This window comes from Erythrolamprus reginae, chromosome 11 (assembly GCF_031021105.1).
Source record: "Erythrolamprus reginae isolate rEryReg1 chromosome 11, rEryReg1.hap1, whole genome shotgun sequence".
NCBI lineage: Eukaryota > Metazoa > Chordata > Lepidosauria > Squamata > Dipsadidae > Erythrolamprus > Erythrolamprus reginae.
In genome coordinates, this window is record NC_091960.1 from 31,403,852 (window position 1) to 31,423,953 (window position 20,102).

Consider the following 20,102-nt stretch of genomic DNA (forward strand, 5'->3'; position numbering starts at 1 on the left):
ATCTTTCAGCTGTGGTGAGGGGGCGTTTTCCCAGGTTCGCCTGGTGCAACAGTTGCGGCCCTATTTGGACCGGGAGTCACTGCTCACAGTCACTCATGCCCTCATCACCTCGAGGTTCGACTACTGTAACGCTCTCTACATGGGGCTACCTTTGAAGAGTGTTCGGAAACTTCAGATCGTGCAGAATGCAGCTGCGAGAGCAATCATGGGCTTTCCCAAATATGCCCATGTTACTCCAACACTCTGCAGTCTGCATTGGTTGCCGATCAGTTTCCAGTCCTATAAAGCCCTTCATGGCACCGGACCAGGGTATCTACGAGACCGCCTTCTGCCGCACGAATCCCAGCGACCAGTTAGGTCACACAGAGTTGGTCTTTTCCAGGTCCCGTCGACTAAACAATGCCATCTGGCGGGCCCCAGGGGAAGAGCCTTCTCTGTGGCGGCCCCGGCTCTCTGGAACCAACTCCCCCCGGAGATTATTTATTTATTAATTTGTTTGTTTGTTTATTTGTTTGTTTGTTTGTTTATTCAATTTTTATGCCGCCCTTCTCCTTAGACTCAGGGCGGCTTACAACATGTTAGCAATAGCGCTTCTTAACAGAGCCAGCATATTGCCCCCACCCTCCTTGTCTTTCGTAAACTACTCAAGACTCATTTATACCGCCAGGCATGGGGGAGTTGAGATATTCCTTCCCCCTAGGCCATTACAAGTTATGCATGGTATGTTTGTGTGTATTTTTGGTTTTATAATAGGGGTTTTTAGTTGTTTTTATTATTGGATTATATATGTTGTGTTTATTATTGTTGTTAGCCGCCCCAAGTCTGCGGAGAGGGGCGGCATACAAATCCAATAAATTATTATTATTGTTATTGTTATTGTTGTTGTTGTTATTATTATTATTATTATTATTTCATTAATAATTACTCTAACCTCACTTTCATTTTAACCTCCCTCCCTCCCTCCCTCTCCTTTCTCCTTCCTTCCCCTCTTTCCTTATTCTTCCTTCCTTGCTCTCTCCCCATCTTCCCTTCTTTGCCTTTCCTTTTTTCCCTCTCTCCTTTCCTGCCCCTTCTTGGATGCTTAAATGCAAAAGAGGAAAGATTTCTCCTTTCGTTTTGTTTTTAGTTTGCTTTGATAGCCCTCTGCCAGTCAAAATAGAGCCCAAGAGGGGCACATCTGGCCCATCATGTCCCATTTTCACTGGCAAGAGGCTGTCATGGTCAAAACGAGGCGTGGGGAAACTGCACGGCCCCCCAATTTCTGTTTTTGCTGGCAGAGGCACTTTGGGCCTTGGCTGTTTCCAAGCCAGCCCCATGGCCTGGATCTAAGCACCCCACAGGCCCTGGGCCTTGAGTTTGACATCCCTGAAATAGAACGTTATTCATAAAATAGTTGCAAATTTAGGGGATCAGACTTTAGTAAAATGGTGATAGATCATAGGAGGAGTTTAAAGCTTGCTTGCATAAAAGAAGCTTCGTCCAGCCTTGTTCCCTGTCAAATAAAGATGAAGGGTGTAAGTTTGGTCCTTCCTAAAGTCCTTGGCAGTCATGAGAATTTATAGGGAGGAAACATTTTTAGGGGTTCTCTGAATATTTCTTTAATGATGCAAGGACTTTGGTTTGGCAACACTTCTGTCTGTTGTAGGCAAAGAACAATAAAGGAAACCGCTTAGAATCAACGCTTACATGTCTTTCTTGGATTGAGGGGTCTGGCTGTAAAATTTTGAATTGATTTATCTTCCTGGCAACATCTAAATGCAGGTCTTTTCTCTCTTCCAAGGCGAAAGCCAGTGGGAAAAAACTCCGAAAAGTGACTCTGAAAGTATCACCCAGAGGGATTGTTCTCAGTGACAGCCTAACAAATGAACCCATTGAAAATGTGTCGATATACAGGTAAGCCTCATCCATACCGTTCAAATCTTCAGAGCAGATATTTAAGTCCTCTCCTTCCCAGAAGAGAGTTCGAAGAGTCAACGTTTGAAACTGTAATTAATACTGATAGGATAATCCTTTTTTTAATATCCTTTTTTCCTTTTCTCTTATTTACATTTAATACTCTAAGCCTATCGTATCATAGAACATTAGGTAGCTATTATATACATATCATTGCAATCGAAATAACATTGTATTAAAACGGAGATGATGGAGCGATAGGTGGTCGATATGGATAGATTTAATAATGTGTTGAACAACTGAGCTAGTTTTATATTAACATTTTATGGATATACTTTTTGTTCCTACAAATGTCACTCAGCCATTCATTATTCTATTTTTGTTCTGATTTTATTATATTTATTTATTTATTAGCTATATTTTTGGTGTTGCTTCATCATATCTTCTGGTTGATACATTTACCCATAAATGTTACCTGTGTGTGTGTGTAAATACCTCCCATTAATTAGTGATGCAGTCATTAAGAGTTGTGCTGAATTATTATTATTATTATTATTATTATTATTATTATTATTATTATTATTATTATTTATTAGATTTGTATGCCGCCCCTCTCTGAAGATCTTATATTGATCTTATTTGTAGTGATTGTTAAGCAAATCCAGCAATAAATCATTTTATGACCTTTCTTGCTGAGGTTGTTAAGTGAATCACTGCAATTTGTTAAGTTGGTAACACAATTGTTCTGTGAATCTGGCTTCCCCACTGACTTTCCTGGTCGGAAAGTTGTGAAATAATTTATAATAATAAATTCAATGCCAGGAGAGGGCCTGTTTTCCAACTTCTGATGGGCCCAGTAGGTTCATGTTTCACTCTCCCCAGCCTCCAAAGGCTTCCCTGGAGCTGCAGGAGGGTAAAAACACCCTCCCCCATCCTCCTGGAGGCTCTCTGGCAGCCAAAACTGCCCTCCCAGACCAGACCTCTGTGGAAGTCAAAATCAGCTGGCCAGCACATACATGCAAGTTGGAGCTGAGCTAGGGCAACGGCTCATGTGCCAGCAAATATGGCTCCGTGTGGGGCACCCGTGCCATAGGTTCGCCATCATTGATCTACGCACTTGTTTAAGAACAAGGAATTCTTCAAGGACTTCCTGAAAGCAATTAATGAGGCATGCAATCCTTGGAGGAATAACAGACCCCCTCATTACTGCCAATTTTTGATAGAGCACTGAACACATTCCTGTTGCAAATCCCATGTGTCTAATGGGCCACTCTGGGCCAGAATAGTCCTTCCTGCTATCCCCCCCCCCCCTAAATAATTGTTGAAATTGAAATGCACTGTATCTCTGTCTTTATGTCTTCTTTTGTAAAGATAGAATAGAATAGAATAGACTACAATAGAATAGAATAGAATAGAATAGAATTCTTTATTGGCCAAGTGTGATGGGACACGCAAGGAATTTGTCTTGGTGCAGATGCTCTCAGTGTACCTAAAAGAAAAAAGATGCATTTGTCAAGAATCATGTGGCACAACACTTAATGATTGTCATTGGGGTCAAATAAGCAATGAAGAAACAATCACTATTAATAAAAATCTTAGGATACAAGCAACAAGTTACAGTCATACAGTCCTAAATGGAAAGTGAAAAGAATGATAGGAATGATGAGAAAAAATTAGTTGAAATAGAAGTGCAGACTTAGTAAAAAGTTTGACAGTTTTATTTGTTTAGTAGAGTGATGGCCTTCGGGAAACACTGTTCTTGTGTCTAGTTGTCTTGGTGTGCAGTGCTCTGTAGCGACGTTTTGAGGGTAGGAGTGGAAACAATTTGTGTCCAGGATGCCAGGGGTCAGTAAATATTTTCACCGCCCTTTTTTTGACTCGTGCAGTATACGGGTCCCCGATGGAAGGCAGATTGGCAGCAATTTTTTTTTCTGCAGTTCTGATTCTCCTCTGAAGTCTGTGTCGGTCTTGTTGGGCTGCAGAACCAAACCAGACATCTATAGAGATGGGCTGACACCAAATATGAAATGTCTTGAAAAGATAAGTCAACATATGTGCTTAAAGTAAAGAATTGTTTCACAAGTTGGCTAGTTTGGGATGGTAACATTTTGTCCAGTTTTGATTTTTCAGTATAAATTCAAATAATAAGAGCAGGGAGAAACGTTTGGCTCCTTTGTTTAGACCTACAAACAATTTATTTTTAGATTTATTTTGTGTCCTGCTTTTATTATTTTTATAAATGACTCAAGACATAATACATATTCCTCCCTCCTCCTGTTTTTTCTACAGCAACAACCCTGTGGGGTGGGTTAGACTGAAAAAGAATGACTAAAGTGGGACTTGAACTCAGTTTCCTAGTTTCTAACCTAACGCTTTAGCCACTAGTTCAAGCTGTCTTTCATCATCTACGAACAATTAACAACTATCCACCACTCTCAACTGTTATAGAAAGGTGCTTTTTCCCCTGATTCTTTCAAAATTATTTTCTTTTATTTCATTATATTGATCTTGGGCTTTTCAAATCAACACTTAGGTCCCAAAGAATCTCCCACATGTAAAAATAATTCAATATAATGCCAGGGGCTGTGGCAAGTTGGATGTGGCAATTGGGCCAGGGTGAGTTGGTTAGGGCAAGTTGTCCGTGGCAAATGGTCCTTTGGGAGTTGGGCGGCATACAAATCGGATAGATAGATAGATAGATAGATAGATAGATAGATAGATAGATAGATAGATAGATTTGTTGTTTATTTATTAATTGGATTTGTATCCTGCCCCTCTGTGGACTTGGGGCGACTCGCATCAAATATAGAATACATAGTAATGCAATTGATCCAATTAATTACGATTGAAAAAATACTTAAAAGGTGATAGAAGGTAGGTAGGTAGGTAGGTAGATAGGTAGATAGGTAGATAGATAGATAGATAGATAGATAGATAGATAGATAGATAGATAGATAGATTATTTATTTATTTATTAATTGGATTTGTATCCTGCCCCTCTGTGGACTTGGGGCGACTCACATCAAATATAGAATACATAGTAATGCAATTGATCCAATTAATTACGATTGAAAAAATACTTAAAAGGTGATAGAAGGTAGGTAGGTAGGTAGATAGATAGATAGATAGATAGATAGATAGATAGATAGATAGATAGATAGATAGATAGATTATTTATTTATTTATTTATTTATTGGATTTGTATCCCGCCCCGCTGTGGACTTGGGGCGACTCACAGCAAATATACAATACATAGTAATGCAATTGATCCAATTAATTACGATTGAAAAAATACTTAAAAGGTGATAGAAGATAGATAGATAGATGGATGGATGGATGGATGGATGGATGGATGGATGGATGGATGGATGGATGGATGGACAGACGGACAGACGGACAGACCTGGTCCTCAGACCATGGACTATATGTTATCTTCGCCCTGTTTTGACGTTGCCTGCCTGTTTTCTTCTCTCGGTGTTTGACATTCCATTTTGGAGGATGTTCTTTATTGCTCTCCCATCCGTTCCTCTTACCATATGCATCAAGGGGTTTGCAGAGCTGCAGACAGGAGCTTCAAAATGAGTGATCTCCAAGTGAGCAAGAGCCCAGATCTTCCTGTTGGATGAGCCAGCCTTCCAAGTTGCCTTAGAAACTAAATGCATTCGAAAGCAATGTCATCTAAACATTGGCAGGCGATAAATCTCTCCCTCCCACATCGTGGCAAACTGTTGCTCCCCTTCTCTTCTTCTTGGGAAAGGTTATCGGATTGCTAAGTCTGCTTTGTCCGATAGAAAGGCCATTCAGAAGATACACTGACTACATTAAAGTTTGCTGGGGCTGCTCCAGAGAAATGAGTGCTGAATACTGCTTAGAAACATAGAAGACTGACGGCAGAAAAAGACCTCATGGTCCATCTAGTCTGCCCTTATACTATTTCCTGTATTTTATCTTAGGATGGATCTATGTTTATCCCAGGCATGTTTAAATTCAGTTACTGTGGATTTACCAACCACGTCTGATGGAAGTTTGTTCCAAGCATCTACTACTCTTTCAGTAAAATCATATTTTCTCACGTTGCTTTTGATCTTTCCCCCAACTAACTTCAGATTGTGTCCCCTTGTTCTTCTGTTCACTTTCCTATTAAAAACACTTCCCTCCTGAACCTTATTTAACCCTTTAACATGTTTCGATCATGTCCCCCCTTTACCTTCTGTCCTCCAGACTATACAGATTGAGTTCATGAAGTCTTTCCTGATACGTTTTATGCTCAAGACCTTCCACCATTCTTGTAGCTCGTCTTTGGACCCGTTCAATTTTGTCAATATCTTTTTGTAGGTGAGGTCTCCAGAACTGAACACAGTACTCCAAATGTGGTCTCACCAGCGCTCTATATAAGGGAATCACAATCTCCCTCTTCCTGCTTGTTATACCTCTAGCTATGCAGCCAAGCATCCTACTTGCTTTTCCTACTGCCCGACCACACTGCTCACCCATTTCGAGACTGTCAGAAATCACTACCCCTAAATCCTTCTCTTCTGAAGTTTTTGCTAACACAGAACTGCCAATGCAATACTCAGATTGAGGATTCCTTTTCCCCAAGTGCATTATTTTACATTTGGAAACATTAAACTGCAGTTTCCATTGCTTTGACCATTTATCTAGTAAAACTAAATCATTTACCATATTACAGACGCCTCCAGGAATATCAACCCTATTGCACACTTTAGAGTCATCGGCAAATAGGCAAACCTTCCCTACCAAACCTTCCCCTATGTCACTCACAAACATATTAAAAAGAATAGGACCCAGAACAGACCCTTGTGGCACACCGCTTGTAACCTGTCTCTGCTCAGAATACTTAGTCATGTCCTTTAGGTAGAGCCTAATTCTAGGCTTCGGTCTGGTCTGAGCATGGGTGGGCGATCTGTTAATACCACTTGATAATGCCTTGGTAAGGCCTCACTTGGAATGCTGTGTTCAGTCTTGGCTGCCACGATATAGAAAGGATGTTGAGACTCCAGAAAGAGTGCAGAAAAGATTAACAAAGATTATTATTATTATTATTATTATTATTATTATTATTATTATTATTTATTAGATTTGTATGCCGCCCCTCTCCGTAGACTCAGGGCGGCTCACAGCACAATAAAACAGTTCATCGCAAATCTAATAATTTAAAATTTAAAATATTTTAAAAACCCCATTATTAAGCAGACATACGTACAAACATACCATACATAAATTGTATATGCCCGGGGGAGATATCTCAGTTCCCCCATGCCTGACGACAAAGGTTGGTTTTGAAGAGTTTACGAAAGGCAAGGAGGGTGGGGGCAGTTCTAATCTCTGGGGGGATCTGGTTCCAGAGAGTCGGGGCCGCCACAGAGAAGGCTCTTCCCCTGGGGCCCGCCAAATGACGGTAAGATGGTAAGGGGACTGGAGATGGTGGGAAATGAGGAAAGACTGCTATGTTTACTGTGTCTAAAAATGTTGGCAGCGGACAGCAAGAAGCCAAATAAATTAAGGCATCACTTAAACCCATTACACTCCAATCATACTTTTAAGCCATCTGAGTTTTTTCAGCGAAAACATGCTCAATATTGCAAACAATCGTCCCGGCGGAGAGTTGGGGGTGGCGTGAAATGTTTACTTCTTCCGGGGGGGGGGGGGGGGGCTAACAGAAAATAATTGAACAACATGACAATAGACCAACGTAATACCTAGACCTAATATACTTGGACTTCAGTAAAGCTTTTGATAAAGTCGATCACAATCTACTATTCCACAAATTAGGAGAAAAATGGGATAGATGACAACACATGTAGATGGATAAACAGTTGGCTGACCAACCGCACCCAACGAGTTGTCCTCAATGGCTCCAAGTCCACATGGAAGGAGGTAGGCAGCGGGGTACCACAGGATTCGGTCCTGGTCCCAGTGCTCTTCAACGTTTTCATTCATGACCTAGACAAGGGAATAGAGGAGGAACTAATCAAATTTGCAGATGACACCAAGTTGGCGGGAGTAGCCAACACCCTAGAGCCGTGATGGCGAACTTATGGCACAGGTGCCACAAGTGGCACGCTGAGCCATATCTGCTGGTACACATGCCATTGCCCTAGAATCCCAGCGACCAGTTAGGTCCCACAGAGTTGGCCTTCTCCGGGTCCCGTCAACTAAACAACGGCATTTGGCGGGACCCAGGGGAAGAGCCTTCTCTGTGGCGGCCCCAACCCTTTGGAACCAACTCCCCCCAGATATCAGAGTTGCCCCAACCCTCTTAGCCTTTCGTAAGCTCCTTAAAACCCACCTCTGTCATCAGGCATGGGGGAATTGAGACTTTCCCTCCCCCTAGGCTTATAAAATTTATGCATGGTATGTCAGTATGTATGATTGGTTTCTTAAATTGGGGTTTTTTAAATTAACTTAAATATTAGATTTGTTTACATTGTATTATTATTGCTGTGAGTCGCCCCGAGTCTGCGGAGAAGGGTGGCATACACATCAGATAGATAGATAGATAGATAGATAGATAGATAGATAGATAGATAGATAGATAGATAGATAAATAAATCAGCTCTGGTGCACATGTAGCATCCGGCCAACTGGTTTTTGCCTTGCATAGAGGCTCTGGGAGGGCATTTTTGGCCTACGGAGAGCCTCCAGGGGGCAGGGGAGGCCGTTTGTGACCTCCTCAAGCTCCAAGAAAGCCTCTGGAGCCTATGGAAGATGGAAAATGGGCCTACCAGGCCCATTGGAAGTCAAAAAATGGGGGAGCAGGGGCACATGGGGGGGCATTGAAAATGGGTGTGGGCAATATTTTGGCACCCAAGGAAAAAAAGGTTTGCCATCACTGCCCTAGAGGATAGGCTCAAAATACAGAAAGATCTCGAAAGATTAACACTGTGGCCCTAAACAAAATGATGTTCATAGAAACATAGAAGACTGACGGCAGAAAAAGACCTCATGGTCCATCTAGTCTGCCCTTATACTATTTCCTGTATTTTATCTTACAATGGATCTATGTTTATCCCAGGCATGTTTAAATTCAGTGACTGTGGATTTACCAACCACGTCTGCTGGAAGTTTGTTCCAAGGATCTACTACTCTTTCAGTGAAATAATATTTTCTCACGTTGCTTTTGATCTTTCCCCCAACTAACTTCAGATTGTGTCCCCTTGTTCTTGGGTTCACTTTCCTATTAAAAACACTTCCCTCCTGGACCTTATTCAACCCTTTCACATATTTAAATGTTTCGATCCTGTCCCCCCTTTTCCTTCCGTCCTCCAGACTCTACAGATTGTTCAACATTGAGAAACGTCCCACACCAAGGCAAGAGCCTTAAGAAGGCACATCTGAAGATTTGTAGAAATAAGTAACACGGACATTTCCCGAAAACAACATTGAGCACTTTAGATGATCCCTCCCTCCCTGTTTAATCATTTCCCCCCATCTGGCACATAAAAATTAGACTTTGGCACGATTAAAAGAATCTTCCCTGCAAGACATTGTGGGAGGATCACACACCTCTGCAGTGGAAAAACCCTTCATATAAAAAAGAGCGAGATTTTGCCAGGGTTGCTGGAGCTTGAAAAACATATGACCGTTTCTCTTTTATTCAGCCTCTCATTTGAAGAATGGAAAACAAGGCTCCTTAGAAAGCAGCAGTTTGAGGAAGACGAATAGCTGTTTGTGTCTCCTTATTCCCCCAAATGTGACAAGATCTCCCACTCGAAAATTCTATCACCGTATCCGCTTTGATCTAATCAACTTTATGGATCTGTAGCTGAGCTTTCATATTTCCTCGAGCTTTTTCAGTGAAGCCTAATATTCCGTATTGAAGTCAACAGCAGCTTCCGTTTAAGCTTCTAGTCCAGTGATGGCGAGCCTTTTTTTCCTCGGGTGCCGAAAGAGTGTGGGGGCCCACTATTAAGCATGTGTGAATGCTCACACCCATAATTCAATCCCTGGGCCGGGCAAAAACAGCTTCCCCCGCCCCCCAGAGGCCCTCTGGAGGCCAGAAATGGCCTGTTTCCCAACTTCTGGTGGGCCCAGTAGGCTCGTGTTTTGCCCTCCCCAGGCTCCAAAGGCTTCCCTGGAGCCAGGGGAGGGAAAAAACACCCTTCCCCATTCCCCTGGAGGCTCTCTGGAAGCCAAAAATGCCCTCCCAGAGCCTCTGTGTGAGCCAAAACTCAGCTAGCCGGCACACACATGCACGTTGGAGCTGAGCTAGGGCAACAGCTTGCGTGCCAGCAGATACAGCTCTGCGTGCCACCTGTGGCACCCGTGCCATAGGTTCGCCATCCCTCCTCTAGTCCTTATGGTTTTAAATATTAACATGAAAAAAAAAGCCAGTGAAAGATGTTAGAAACCAAATTAAAAATGGTAATTGCGAGTTTCACACACTTGATAGTCTCCCCCACACACACACAAGTCTGACATGTGTGCCGGCCATTGATTGTCGGGTGTGCATGTGCACCAGAACCCGAAAGTTCGGTGTCTGTGCAATGATGAGTGTGTGCAATGTTTGCACACAATCACTGGTACAGTATACAGTAGTTGCTTCTCCTTAATAACTTTTGGGTAATCTTTTGATACTTTTCTTGAGGTCAGCTCTACTTCCTGATGAATAGGAACTTGTAGCATTGGTTGGCTGATTTTTTCCAGCCGATTGGCAGGCTTAGTACCGGGAATAATACATGCATTGATGGGAATAAGGAGATCGCTGACCATTTCAATAGCTACTTCTGTTCAGTTTTCTCAAAAGACACAACATAATACTATAGATGGATATAGCATTGCTTCCAGCTGTATGGATTCAGCTCCAGTGATCTTAGAAGCCAATGTCTTAGAAGAACTTGAACGATTAAAGATAAATAAGGCAATGGGTCCAGATGGCATCCACCCCAGAGTTCGTAAAGAACTCAGATTTGTCATTGTTACCCCCCTGACTGATTTGTTTAACCAATCCCTGTTAACAGGAGATGTTCCTGAGGATTGGAGAATGGCCAGTGTTGTGCCTATCCACAAGAAGGGCAGTAGAGAAGAAGCTGGTAACTACAGGCCAGTTAGCTTGACATCAGTTGTAGTTAAAATGATGGAGACTCTACTCAAAAAGAGGATAAATCAGCACCTAAAAAACAATAACTTATTGGACCCAAATCAGCATGGCTTTACTGAAGGCAAATCATGTCAGACTAATCTCATTGATTTCTTTGACTATGTCACAAAGGTGTTGGATGAAGGTGGTGCCGTGGATATTGCCTACCTGGACTTCAGCAAAGCCTTTGATACGGTTCCACGTAAAGAGCTGATAGATAAATTAGTGAAGATTGGACTTAATCCCTGGATAGTTCAGTGGATTTGCAGCTGACTGAAGCGTAGACATCAGAGAGTTATTGTTAATGGCAAGTATTCTGAGCAGAGACAGGTTACAAGCAGTGTGCCACAAGGGTCTGTTCTGGGTCCTATTCTTTTTAATATGTTTGTGAGTGACATAGGGGAAGGTTTGGTAGGGAAGGTTTGCCTATTTGCCAATGACTCTAAAGTGTGCAATAGGGTTGATATTCTTGGAGGCATCTGTAATATGGTAAATGATTTAGTTTTACTAGATAAATGATCAAAGCAATGGAAACTGCAGTTTAATGTTTCCAAATGTAAAATAATGCACTTGGGGAAAAGGAATCCTCAATCTGAGTATTGTATTAACAGTTCTGTGTTAGCAAAAACTTCAGAAAAAAAGGATTTAGGGGTAGTGATTTCTGACAGTCTCAAAATGGGTGAGCAGTGTGGTCGGGCAGTAGGAAAAGCAAGTAGGATGCTTGGCTGCATAGCTAGAGGTATAACAAACAGGAAGAGGGAGATTGTGATCCCGCTATACAGAGCACTGGTGAGACCACATTTGGAATTCAGTTCTGGAGACCTCACCTACAAAAAGATATTGACAAAATTGAACGGGTCCAAAGACGGGCTACAAGAATGGTGGAAGGACTTAAGCATAAAACCTATCAGGAAAGACTTAATGAACTCAATCTGTAGAGTCTGGAGGACAGAAGGAAAAGGGGGGACATGATCGAAACATTTAAATATGTCAAAGGATTAAATAAGGTTCAGGAGGGAAGTGTTTTTAATAGGAAAGTGAACACAAGAACAAGGGGACACAATCTGAAGTTAGTTGGGGGAAAGATCAAAAGCAACATGAGAAAATATTATTTTACTGAAAGAGTAGTAGATCCTTGGAACAAGCTTCCAGCAGATGTGGTAGATAAATCCACAGTAACTGAATTTAAACATGCCTGGGATAAACATATATCCATTGTAAGATAAAATACAAAAAAATAGTATAAGGGCAGACAAGATGGACCATGAGGTCTTTTTCTGCCGTCAGTCTTCTATGTTTCTGTGTTTCCATATCTAGGTGACAGGCTGGCATTCAGAAGACTCCCCAATCTCCAACTCTGGGTAAACGCATTTGAATGCAGATGGTAATTTAGATCAGTGTTTCCCAACCTTGGCAACTTGAAGATATCTGGACTTCAATTCTGGGCGTTGAAGTCCAAATATCTTCAAGTTGCCAAGGTTGGGAAACACTGATTTAGATAATCAGCCCAGAGCTGGCTAGAAAGGGCCACGTTTAGAATTTTAAATGACACCTTTAACAGGAAAATGGGAAAATGTATGTATGTTTGGTTTTTATATTAATGGATTTTTAATCATTTCTAATACCAAATTACTATTGTACACTGTTTTATTATCGCTGTTAGCCGCCCCGAGTCTCCGGAGAGGGGCGGCATACAAATCCAAGAAATAAATAAATAAATAAATGAATGAATGAATGAATGAATGAATGAATGAATGAATGAATAAATGAATAAATGAATAAATAAATAAATAAATAAATAAATAAATAAATAAATAAATAAAATCAATAGGTAGCCAATTGCGGTGGTACTATCATATTATTTGTTTAGGCTAATTCCGCTCCCCCTCTTGAAGAGCTGCGTTTCCAAATCATTTCGAGGCAGCTTCATGTCAATCAGGTTGCTGTGATCAAGAACGTCTGTGGCTGCCTGATGTCATTCTCCTAACGAGAAGAGATGATTTTTAAGACAGAAATGTTTCATCTGAACACGCCGTCGGAGCAGCTGACAAAAGGAACGGAGTTGTATTTTTAAATGATCTATCGCAAGGATGAAGGCACCATTATGGCTGATTTTGCCTGTGAAGCTTTAATGTCAGAATTTGGAAACGAGTGTGTGTTTAGATGAAAGGATGCTGGTCATTTTCCTCTCCTGGTTGAGTTCTTAACATCTTTTATTTTCTCTTTTTATTTACTTTTGTCTCTTTTCCTTCTTCTTCCTCCTTCTCCTTGTCCTCCTCCTCTTCCTTCCCCTTTTATTTCTCCTTCTCCCTTTGCTTCTCCTCCTTCTATTTCTCCTTTCCCCCTTTCTTTTCCTTTTCCTCCCACATTCTCTTCTCTTCCCCTTTCCCTCTCTCTTCCCCCTCTCTTTCTCCTCTCCTTCCTCCCTCCCCCTCCCTTTTCCCCACCACCTTCCCTTCTCCCTGCCACCCTCCGTCCCTTCCCTCCGTCCTCTCCCTCCCTCCCTTCCCTCCCTTCTCCCTCCCTTCCTTTCTCCTCCCTCCCTCCCTTCCCTCCCTCCCTCCCTTCTCTCTCCCTCCCTTCCCTCCCTCCCTACTTTCTCTCTCCCTCCCTCCCTTCTCTCTCCCTCCCTTCCCTCACTCCCTACTTTCTCCCTCCCTTTTCTCCCTCCCCTCCCTCCATTCTCTCCCTCTGTTCCTTCCTTCTCCCTCCCTCCCTTCTCCCTCCATTCCCTCCCTTCTCTCTCCCTCCCTCCCTCCCTCCCTCCCTTCTCTTCCTTTTCACAGGATATCCTACTGTACGGCAGACAAAGTCCACGACAAAGTATTTGCCTACATTGCCCAAAGTCAGCACAATGAGAACCTGGAGTGTCACGCTTTCCTCTGCGCCAAGAAGAAAATGGTCAGTATCTAAGTGGGAAAGTCACTGCCGTGTTCATTTATTCAATTCATTTGGCTGCCCAAGTGGCATTTCCAATTTTCGGTAAACTACCCCCATAGCGACCCATTGGTTCACTTGACAGGTGAGGCATTCACTTCATAACCGCAGCAGCCAGCGCACGCCCATCGCGTTTGCTTAATAACCGCCTCAAAGAAGGTCATATAATGGGGTCAGTCCCATGACCAACTTTCAGAAGTCCAAGATAGTTATAAGCTGAGAACAACTACCTGGACAGGGGTGGCTCCTGGGTCCTTTTGTTGCTCGTTTACTCAGAGTTGCATCGTGCGCAGAGGTGGGCTGCTAAGGTGGAACGGTGCCATGTGCTCACCCCCGGGGCTCTGAGTGCTAGCGGAGTCCAGTGCAATTATGCTACTGGACCTGGAGAGGGAGCGAAATTGCACACAGACTCGCAGTGTCCATGCGCGGTTTCTCTCCCTACCCAGGTGCAGTAGCATCATGGAATGGAATGGAATGGAATGGAATAGAGTAAAATAGAATAGAATAGAATAGAATAGAATAGAGTTCTTTATTGGCCAGGTGTGATTGAACACACAAGGAATTTGTCTTGGTGCGTATGCTCTCATTGTACATAAAAGAAAAAGACACATTTGTCAAGAATCATGTGGAACAACACTTAATGATTGTCATAGGGGTCAAATAAGCAATGAAGAAACAATCAATATTAATAAAAATCTTAGGATACAAGCAACAGTTACAGTCATACAGTCCTAAGTGGGAGGAAAAGGATGATAGGAATGATGAGAAAAAATTAGTAGAAATAGAAGTGCAGATTTAGTAAAAAGTCTGACAGTGTTGAGGGAATTATTTGTTTAGTAGAGTGATGGCGTTCGGGGAAGAACTGTTCTTGTGTCTAGTGCGCTGGACTCCGCTAGCACTCGGAGCCCCGGAGGTGAGCATACGTCACCGTTCCACCTTAGCAGCCCACCTCTGATCGTGCATGTGTGCGCGCCCGCCACAATTTCAAAAATAGCTGATGCGCATGCGCAGGAGCAAAATCCAAGGTGGCGGAGACACGGACAGAACCGAGTCTGTGACGTCATTGCCGAGCCGCTAACGGTTCTAAAGAACCGGTTAGAACCAGTAGGAACCCACCTCTGCAACCTGTAGAAGGAGTCCCATTTGGAGTAGGTTAAGTTTTATTTGATTTGCTTCGTGAGATCAACCCGACACAACCTGATCACAAAACGACAACAATCTCCCTAACGTCTCTTTCATTGCGGCTTTTAAATGTCCTTGAAAACTCTCCCTGCCAAAGGTGTCTCCCCTCTCCTCCTTTTATTTCCCCCTAGACAAAAAAATTGCCTGCTAATTTGACATTATCAGAAATATGAAGGCAGGGCGCACGTCTTCAGGGCACGGACGCTGTATGTCTATTTTTCACATCTCCAGCATATAATTACTCTGTATTTTTAGTGCCTGGGCAATTCACAACATTATCTGGGTCTATTAAACTTGATTTGAATGTGACAGCTGAAATTGTAAACAGCTGTGAAGAGTTTCATACTTAATTACCATATTTAAGGAGTTGGTGGTATTTTTTTTCCCTTTTCCTTTTTTTCCCTCTGATAAAAAAGTACTTTGCTCCTTTTAAAATGGCTCTAACAAAATCTCTTTCCCCCCCCCTTTCATGTCACACTGGCACAGGTACAAAATTTGTCTGTCTCTTAAACGGCCCCATTGCTTGGGTTTATCCGGCGTGCCAGCCAGCTAACGGGTGGGAGGTTTTACAGATTGGAATCCAGGTTTCTCATGGCTGGTTTATAGCATCCATTAATCTATAAGAAAACAAAATATGTGTGCAAAATTCTCTACCTATCTATTTATTTGTCACAACTTTCTTAGAGAGAGCTGCTGTCTTAGAGTGAATTATAGTTCTTGTTCAGGCATCTTGATAAGCCATAATTTTTCTGAGTGCTGCTGCCTGGTACATATTATCCAAGTCCCCAATTGTGTAATGCTATATACAGTATTGCTTTTGCTCTCTATATAAGGCCACACTTGGAATACATCTCCACCCCATGTCCAGTCAACGAAGCAGTGGAAGTGATGTGCCGGTGCCTGGAGGTTGTTGGGGCCTGGATGGGTGTCAACAAACTCAAACTCAACCCAGACAAGATGGAGTGGCTGTGGGTCTTGCCTCCCAAGAAGGACAATTCCATCTGTCTGTCCATTATCCTGGGAGGGGGAACTATTGACTCCCTCAGAGAGGGTCCGCAACTTGGGCGTCCTCCTCGATCCACAGCTGACATTGGAACATCATCTTTCAGCTGTGGCAAGGAGGGCGTTTGCCCAGGTTCGCCTGGTGCACCAGTTGCGGCCCTATTTGGACAGGGAGTCATTGCTCATGGTCACTCATGCCCTCATCACCTCGAGGTTCGATTACTGCAACGCTCTCTACATGGGGCTACCTTTGAAAAGTGTTCGGAAACTTCAGATCGTGCAGAATGCGGCCGCGAGAGCCATCGTGGGGCTTCCTAGATTCGCCCATGTTTCGCCCATGATTCGTCCATGCCTTTATATGCCACAACATTTATTTATTTATTTATTCATTCATTCATTCATTTAATTAATTTATTGGATTTGTATGCCGCCCCTCTCCGAAGACTCGGGGCGGCTAACAGCAATAACAAGACAGCATACAATAATAATCCAATACTAAGAACAATTAAAAACCCATTATTATAAAAACCAAACATACATACAGACATACCATGCATAAAATTGTAAGGGCCTAGGGGGAAAGAGTGTCTCAATTCCCCCATGCCTGGCGGCAGAGGTGGGTTTTAAGTAGCTTACGAAAGGCAAGGAGGGTGAGGGCAATTCTAATCTCTGGGGGGAGTTGGTTCCAGAGGGCCGGGGCCGCCACAGAGAAGGCTCTTCCCCTGGGTCCCGCCAAACGGCATTGTTTAGTTGACGGGACCCAGAGAAGGCCCACTCTGTGGGACCTAATCGGTCGCTGGGATTCGTGCAGCAGAAGGCGGTCCCTGAGATAATCTGGTCCGGTGCCATGAAGGGCTTTATAGGTCATAACCAACACTTTGAATTGTGATCGGAAACTGATCGGCAACCAATGCAGACTGCGGAGTGTTGGTGTGACATGGGCATATTTGGGAAAGCCCATGATTGCTCTCGCAGCTGCATTTATTCCAGAATGGTGGAATCTCAACCTGATTTTTGTGTTGCCTCTACTGATCAGCCATTTGCAGCTTTGGGACTAAATTTTGCTGCAGCTCACTGGTTTTTTTAGCTAGGAATATATGGGGAGAGCAGAAATTGTAATATTAATCCTGTGCCAGCAGGCAGTCTTGTGGAAGTTAACTAGAGTCTTTGATCCACCTTTACTTCAACAGGCCTTCTAAGCTAGCTAGATGTGTAGGTAAAATGAGTCCCACTTTCTGGATAGCTTGTAGAATTACTGGCTGCCCTGTGAACAGGATTTATATTTTACTGGCATTTTTCATCACTTATAGAAATGTAGAAAACTGATAGCAGAAAAACTAGCCTGCCTAGTCTACCCTTTGAGTTGTTTATTATTATTATTATTATTATTATTATTATTATTATTATTATTATTATTATTTATCTATCTATCTATCTATCTATCTATCTATCTATCTATTTATTAGATTTGTATGCCACCTCTCTCCGAAGACTCAGGGCGGCTCACAACAGTAATAAAAACAATATAGTAGTTTATTTAGTTTTGTTTTCTTTTCCATTTATTTATTATATTTATTATTTTTATAAAATATTTTATTTTTATATTTTATTTTTTATTTTTTTTTATTTTTTGCACGTAACGCTTACCCCAAGCATTTTTAAACTTAGTTACTGAGGATTGACCCCCTAATCCCCTGGAAGTTTGTTCCAAGCTTCCGCTATTCCTTCTGTGAAGTAATACTTTCTGTTTGTTTATTTGGTCGGATTTCTACGCCGTCCTTCTCTGCAGACCCATGGCACCTTACAACAAAAGAATAAAATACAATACAATCAGAGGTGGGCTGCTAAGGGTGCAGTAGCAGAATTGCGCTGGACTCCGCTAGCACTCAGAGTCACGGGGGCTAGCACACGTCACCGTTCTACCGTAGCAGCCCACTTCTGAATACAATATGACAAGTGAAACCCAACCGAACGCTAAAACTAATGATTAAAACCCCAATAGTATAAAAAACATTCATTCAACAACCATCACACAATCACTTCTAACGTTACTTTTGAACTCCCCTCCTGTCAGTTTGAGGTTAGGCCCCCAAGCAGGAAGAGGGCAATTGTGATCCCCTTATATAGAGCGCTGGTGAGACCACATTTGGAATACTGTGTCCAGTTCTGGAGACCTCACCTACAAAAAGATATTAGTAAAATTGAACGGGTGCAAAGACGGGCTACAAGAATGGTGGAAGGTCTTAAGCATAAAACGTATCAGGAAAGACTTCATGAACTCAATCTGTATAGTCTGGAGGACAGAAGGAAAAGGGGGGACAGGATCAAAACATTTAAATATGTTAAAGGGTTAAATAAGGTTCAGGAGGGAAGTGTTTTTAATAGGAAAGTGAACACAAGAACAAGGGGACACAATCTGAAGTTAGTTGGGGGAAAGATCAAAAGCAACGTGAGAAAATATTATTTCACTGAAAGAGTAGTAGATGCTTGGAACAAACTTCCAGCAGACGTGGTTGGTAAATCCACAGTAACTGAATTTAAACCTGCCTGGGATAAACATAGATCCATTGTAAGATAAAATACAGGAAATAGTATAAGGGCAGACTAGATGGACCATGAGGTCATTTTCTGCCATCAGTTTTCTATGTTCTATGTTTCTATATTCTTGATTTTTGCTTGCGGTTGAAAATACCACCTCCCAGAACAAGGGTGACAAACTGGATTTCATTGAGGGCTGCACCAGGGTTGCATTTTGACCCCGGATGGTTGGGGTGGGGTGTATATTTTTACTACCGGTTCTGTGAGCGTGGCTTAGTGTGGCTTGGGCGTGTAAAATCTCCATGCCCAACCCACTCCAGGGGACGATTACTGCAAAATCCCCATTTCCTCTTGATCAGCTGAGACTTGGGAGGCAGAGAATAGATGGGGACCGAGCCAGTCAGAGGTGGTATTTACTGGTTCTCCAAACTATTCAAAATTTTCCACTAACGGTTCTCCAGAACTGGTCAGAACCTGCTGAAACCCACCTCTGCTGCTGATGCATTCCAGAACTTCCACTCATTTAGGCTGTGAGGAAACCCTTCACTTGGAAGGGTTAACTTTGAGTGTTGTACATCACCCAGAGTCACTTTCATATGAGATGGGCACCTATATATGGGCATATAAGTCCAATCAATCAATCAAACAAACCAACAAATAAGATAAGATAAACAGGGTGTCCAGCAAACCTGGAAAACAGGGAAACCAGGGAATTATCAGGGAAATTGGCAGTTCAGGAAATATCAGGAAATTATCAGGGAATTCGTGAAAAAAACCCGGAATAAATCAGGGGGGAAAACCAAACCCTTTTAAAATGTTTAAAAGTCAGGGGAAAATTATCTTAAAAAATGGATCACACTGCCAGAGTCAAGCAAAAATGAGCATAATGGCAACAACTTGCTTCTTCAGCTACCGATATTTCTCCATGGCTTAGCCGTTTAGTATGACATCATCTACGACTGCGCCTTAACTACATCGCAAGTTACAGGGAAATGTCAGGGAAATATCAGGGAATTTCAAAATGCTTTCCCCCTGGATACCTTGGATAAAATAAAATAAAACAACAAGGCCTGTGTTCAATCAATCAGTCAACCAATCAATCCTCACTAGGAGGATTCGACCTGTAAATCTAAAAATGTAGAAGTAATCTATCATTGCTCTCTCTCCCTCTCTCTCTCCTGCCCTCCCTTGTCTTCCTCCCTCCTTCCCTCCCTCTGTCTCTGTCTCTCTCCCTCCCTCTCTCTCTAACACACACATACATACACACACACACCACAGGGCTATATTCCACACTTCAATTCTAAGATGAGTTATTAATAGAGGCGAGAAGGGAAAGAAAAAAGTGATATTCAAAAAGAAACCAACAACTCCATATTTTTATTTCCAAAAACGACCTGTACTAGGCCAGTTCGAGGTCTAGAACTTATTTGCAAAACATTTCAGATTTTAT

The 20,102-nt window shown here is 42.4% G+C and overlaps 1 protein-coding gene across 1 annotated transcript in view; it reads left to right on the top strand.

Moving 5' to 3' along the window:
- The window catches only part of LDLRAP1 (low density lipoprotein receptor adaptor protein 1), a 113,140-nt gene that overhangs the window by 63,099 nt on the left and 29,939 nt on the right, over positions 1-20,102 (top strand). Inside the window, exons 3-4 of the mRNA XM_070764093.1 lie at positions 1,781-1,893; positions 13,780-13,894. Of these exons, the coding sequence (XP_070620194.1) occupies positions 1,781-1,893; positions 13,780-13,894 (228 nt within the window). The remainder of the gene's footprint in view (positions 1-1,780; positions 1,894-13,779; positions 13,895-20,102) is intronic.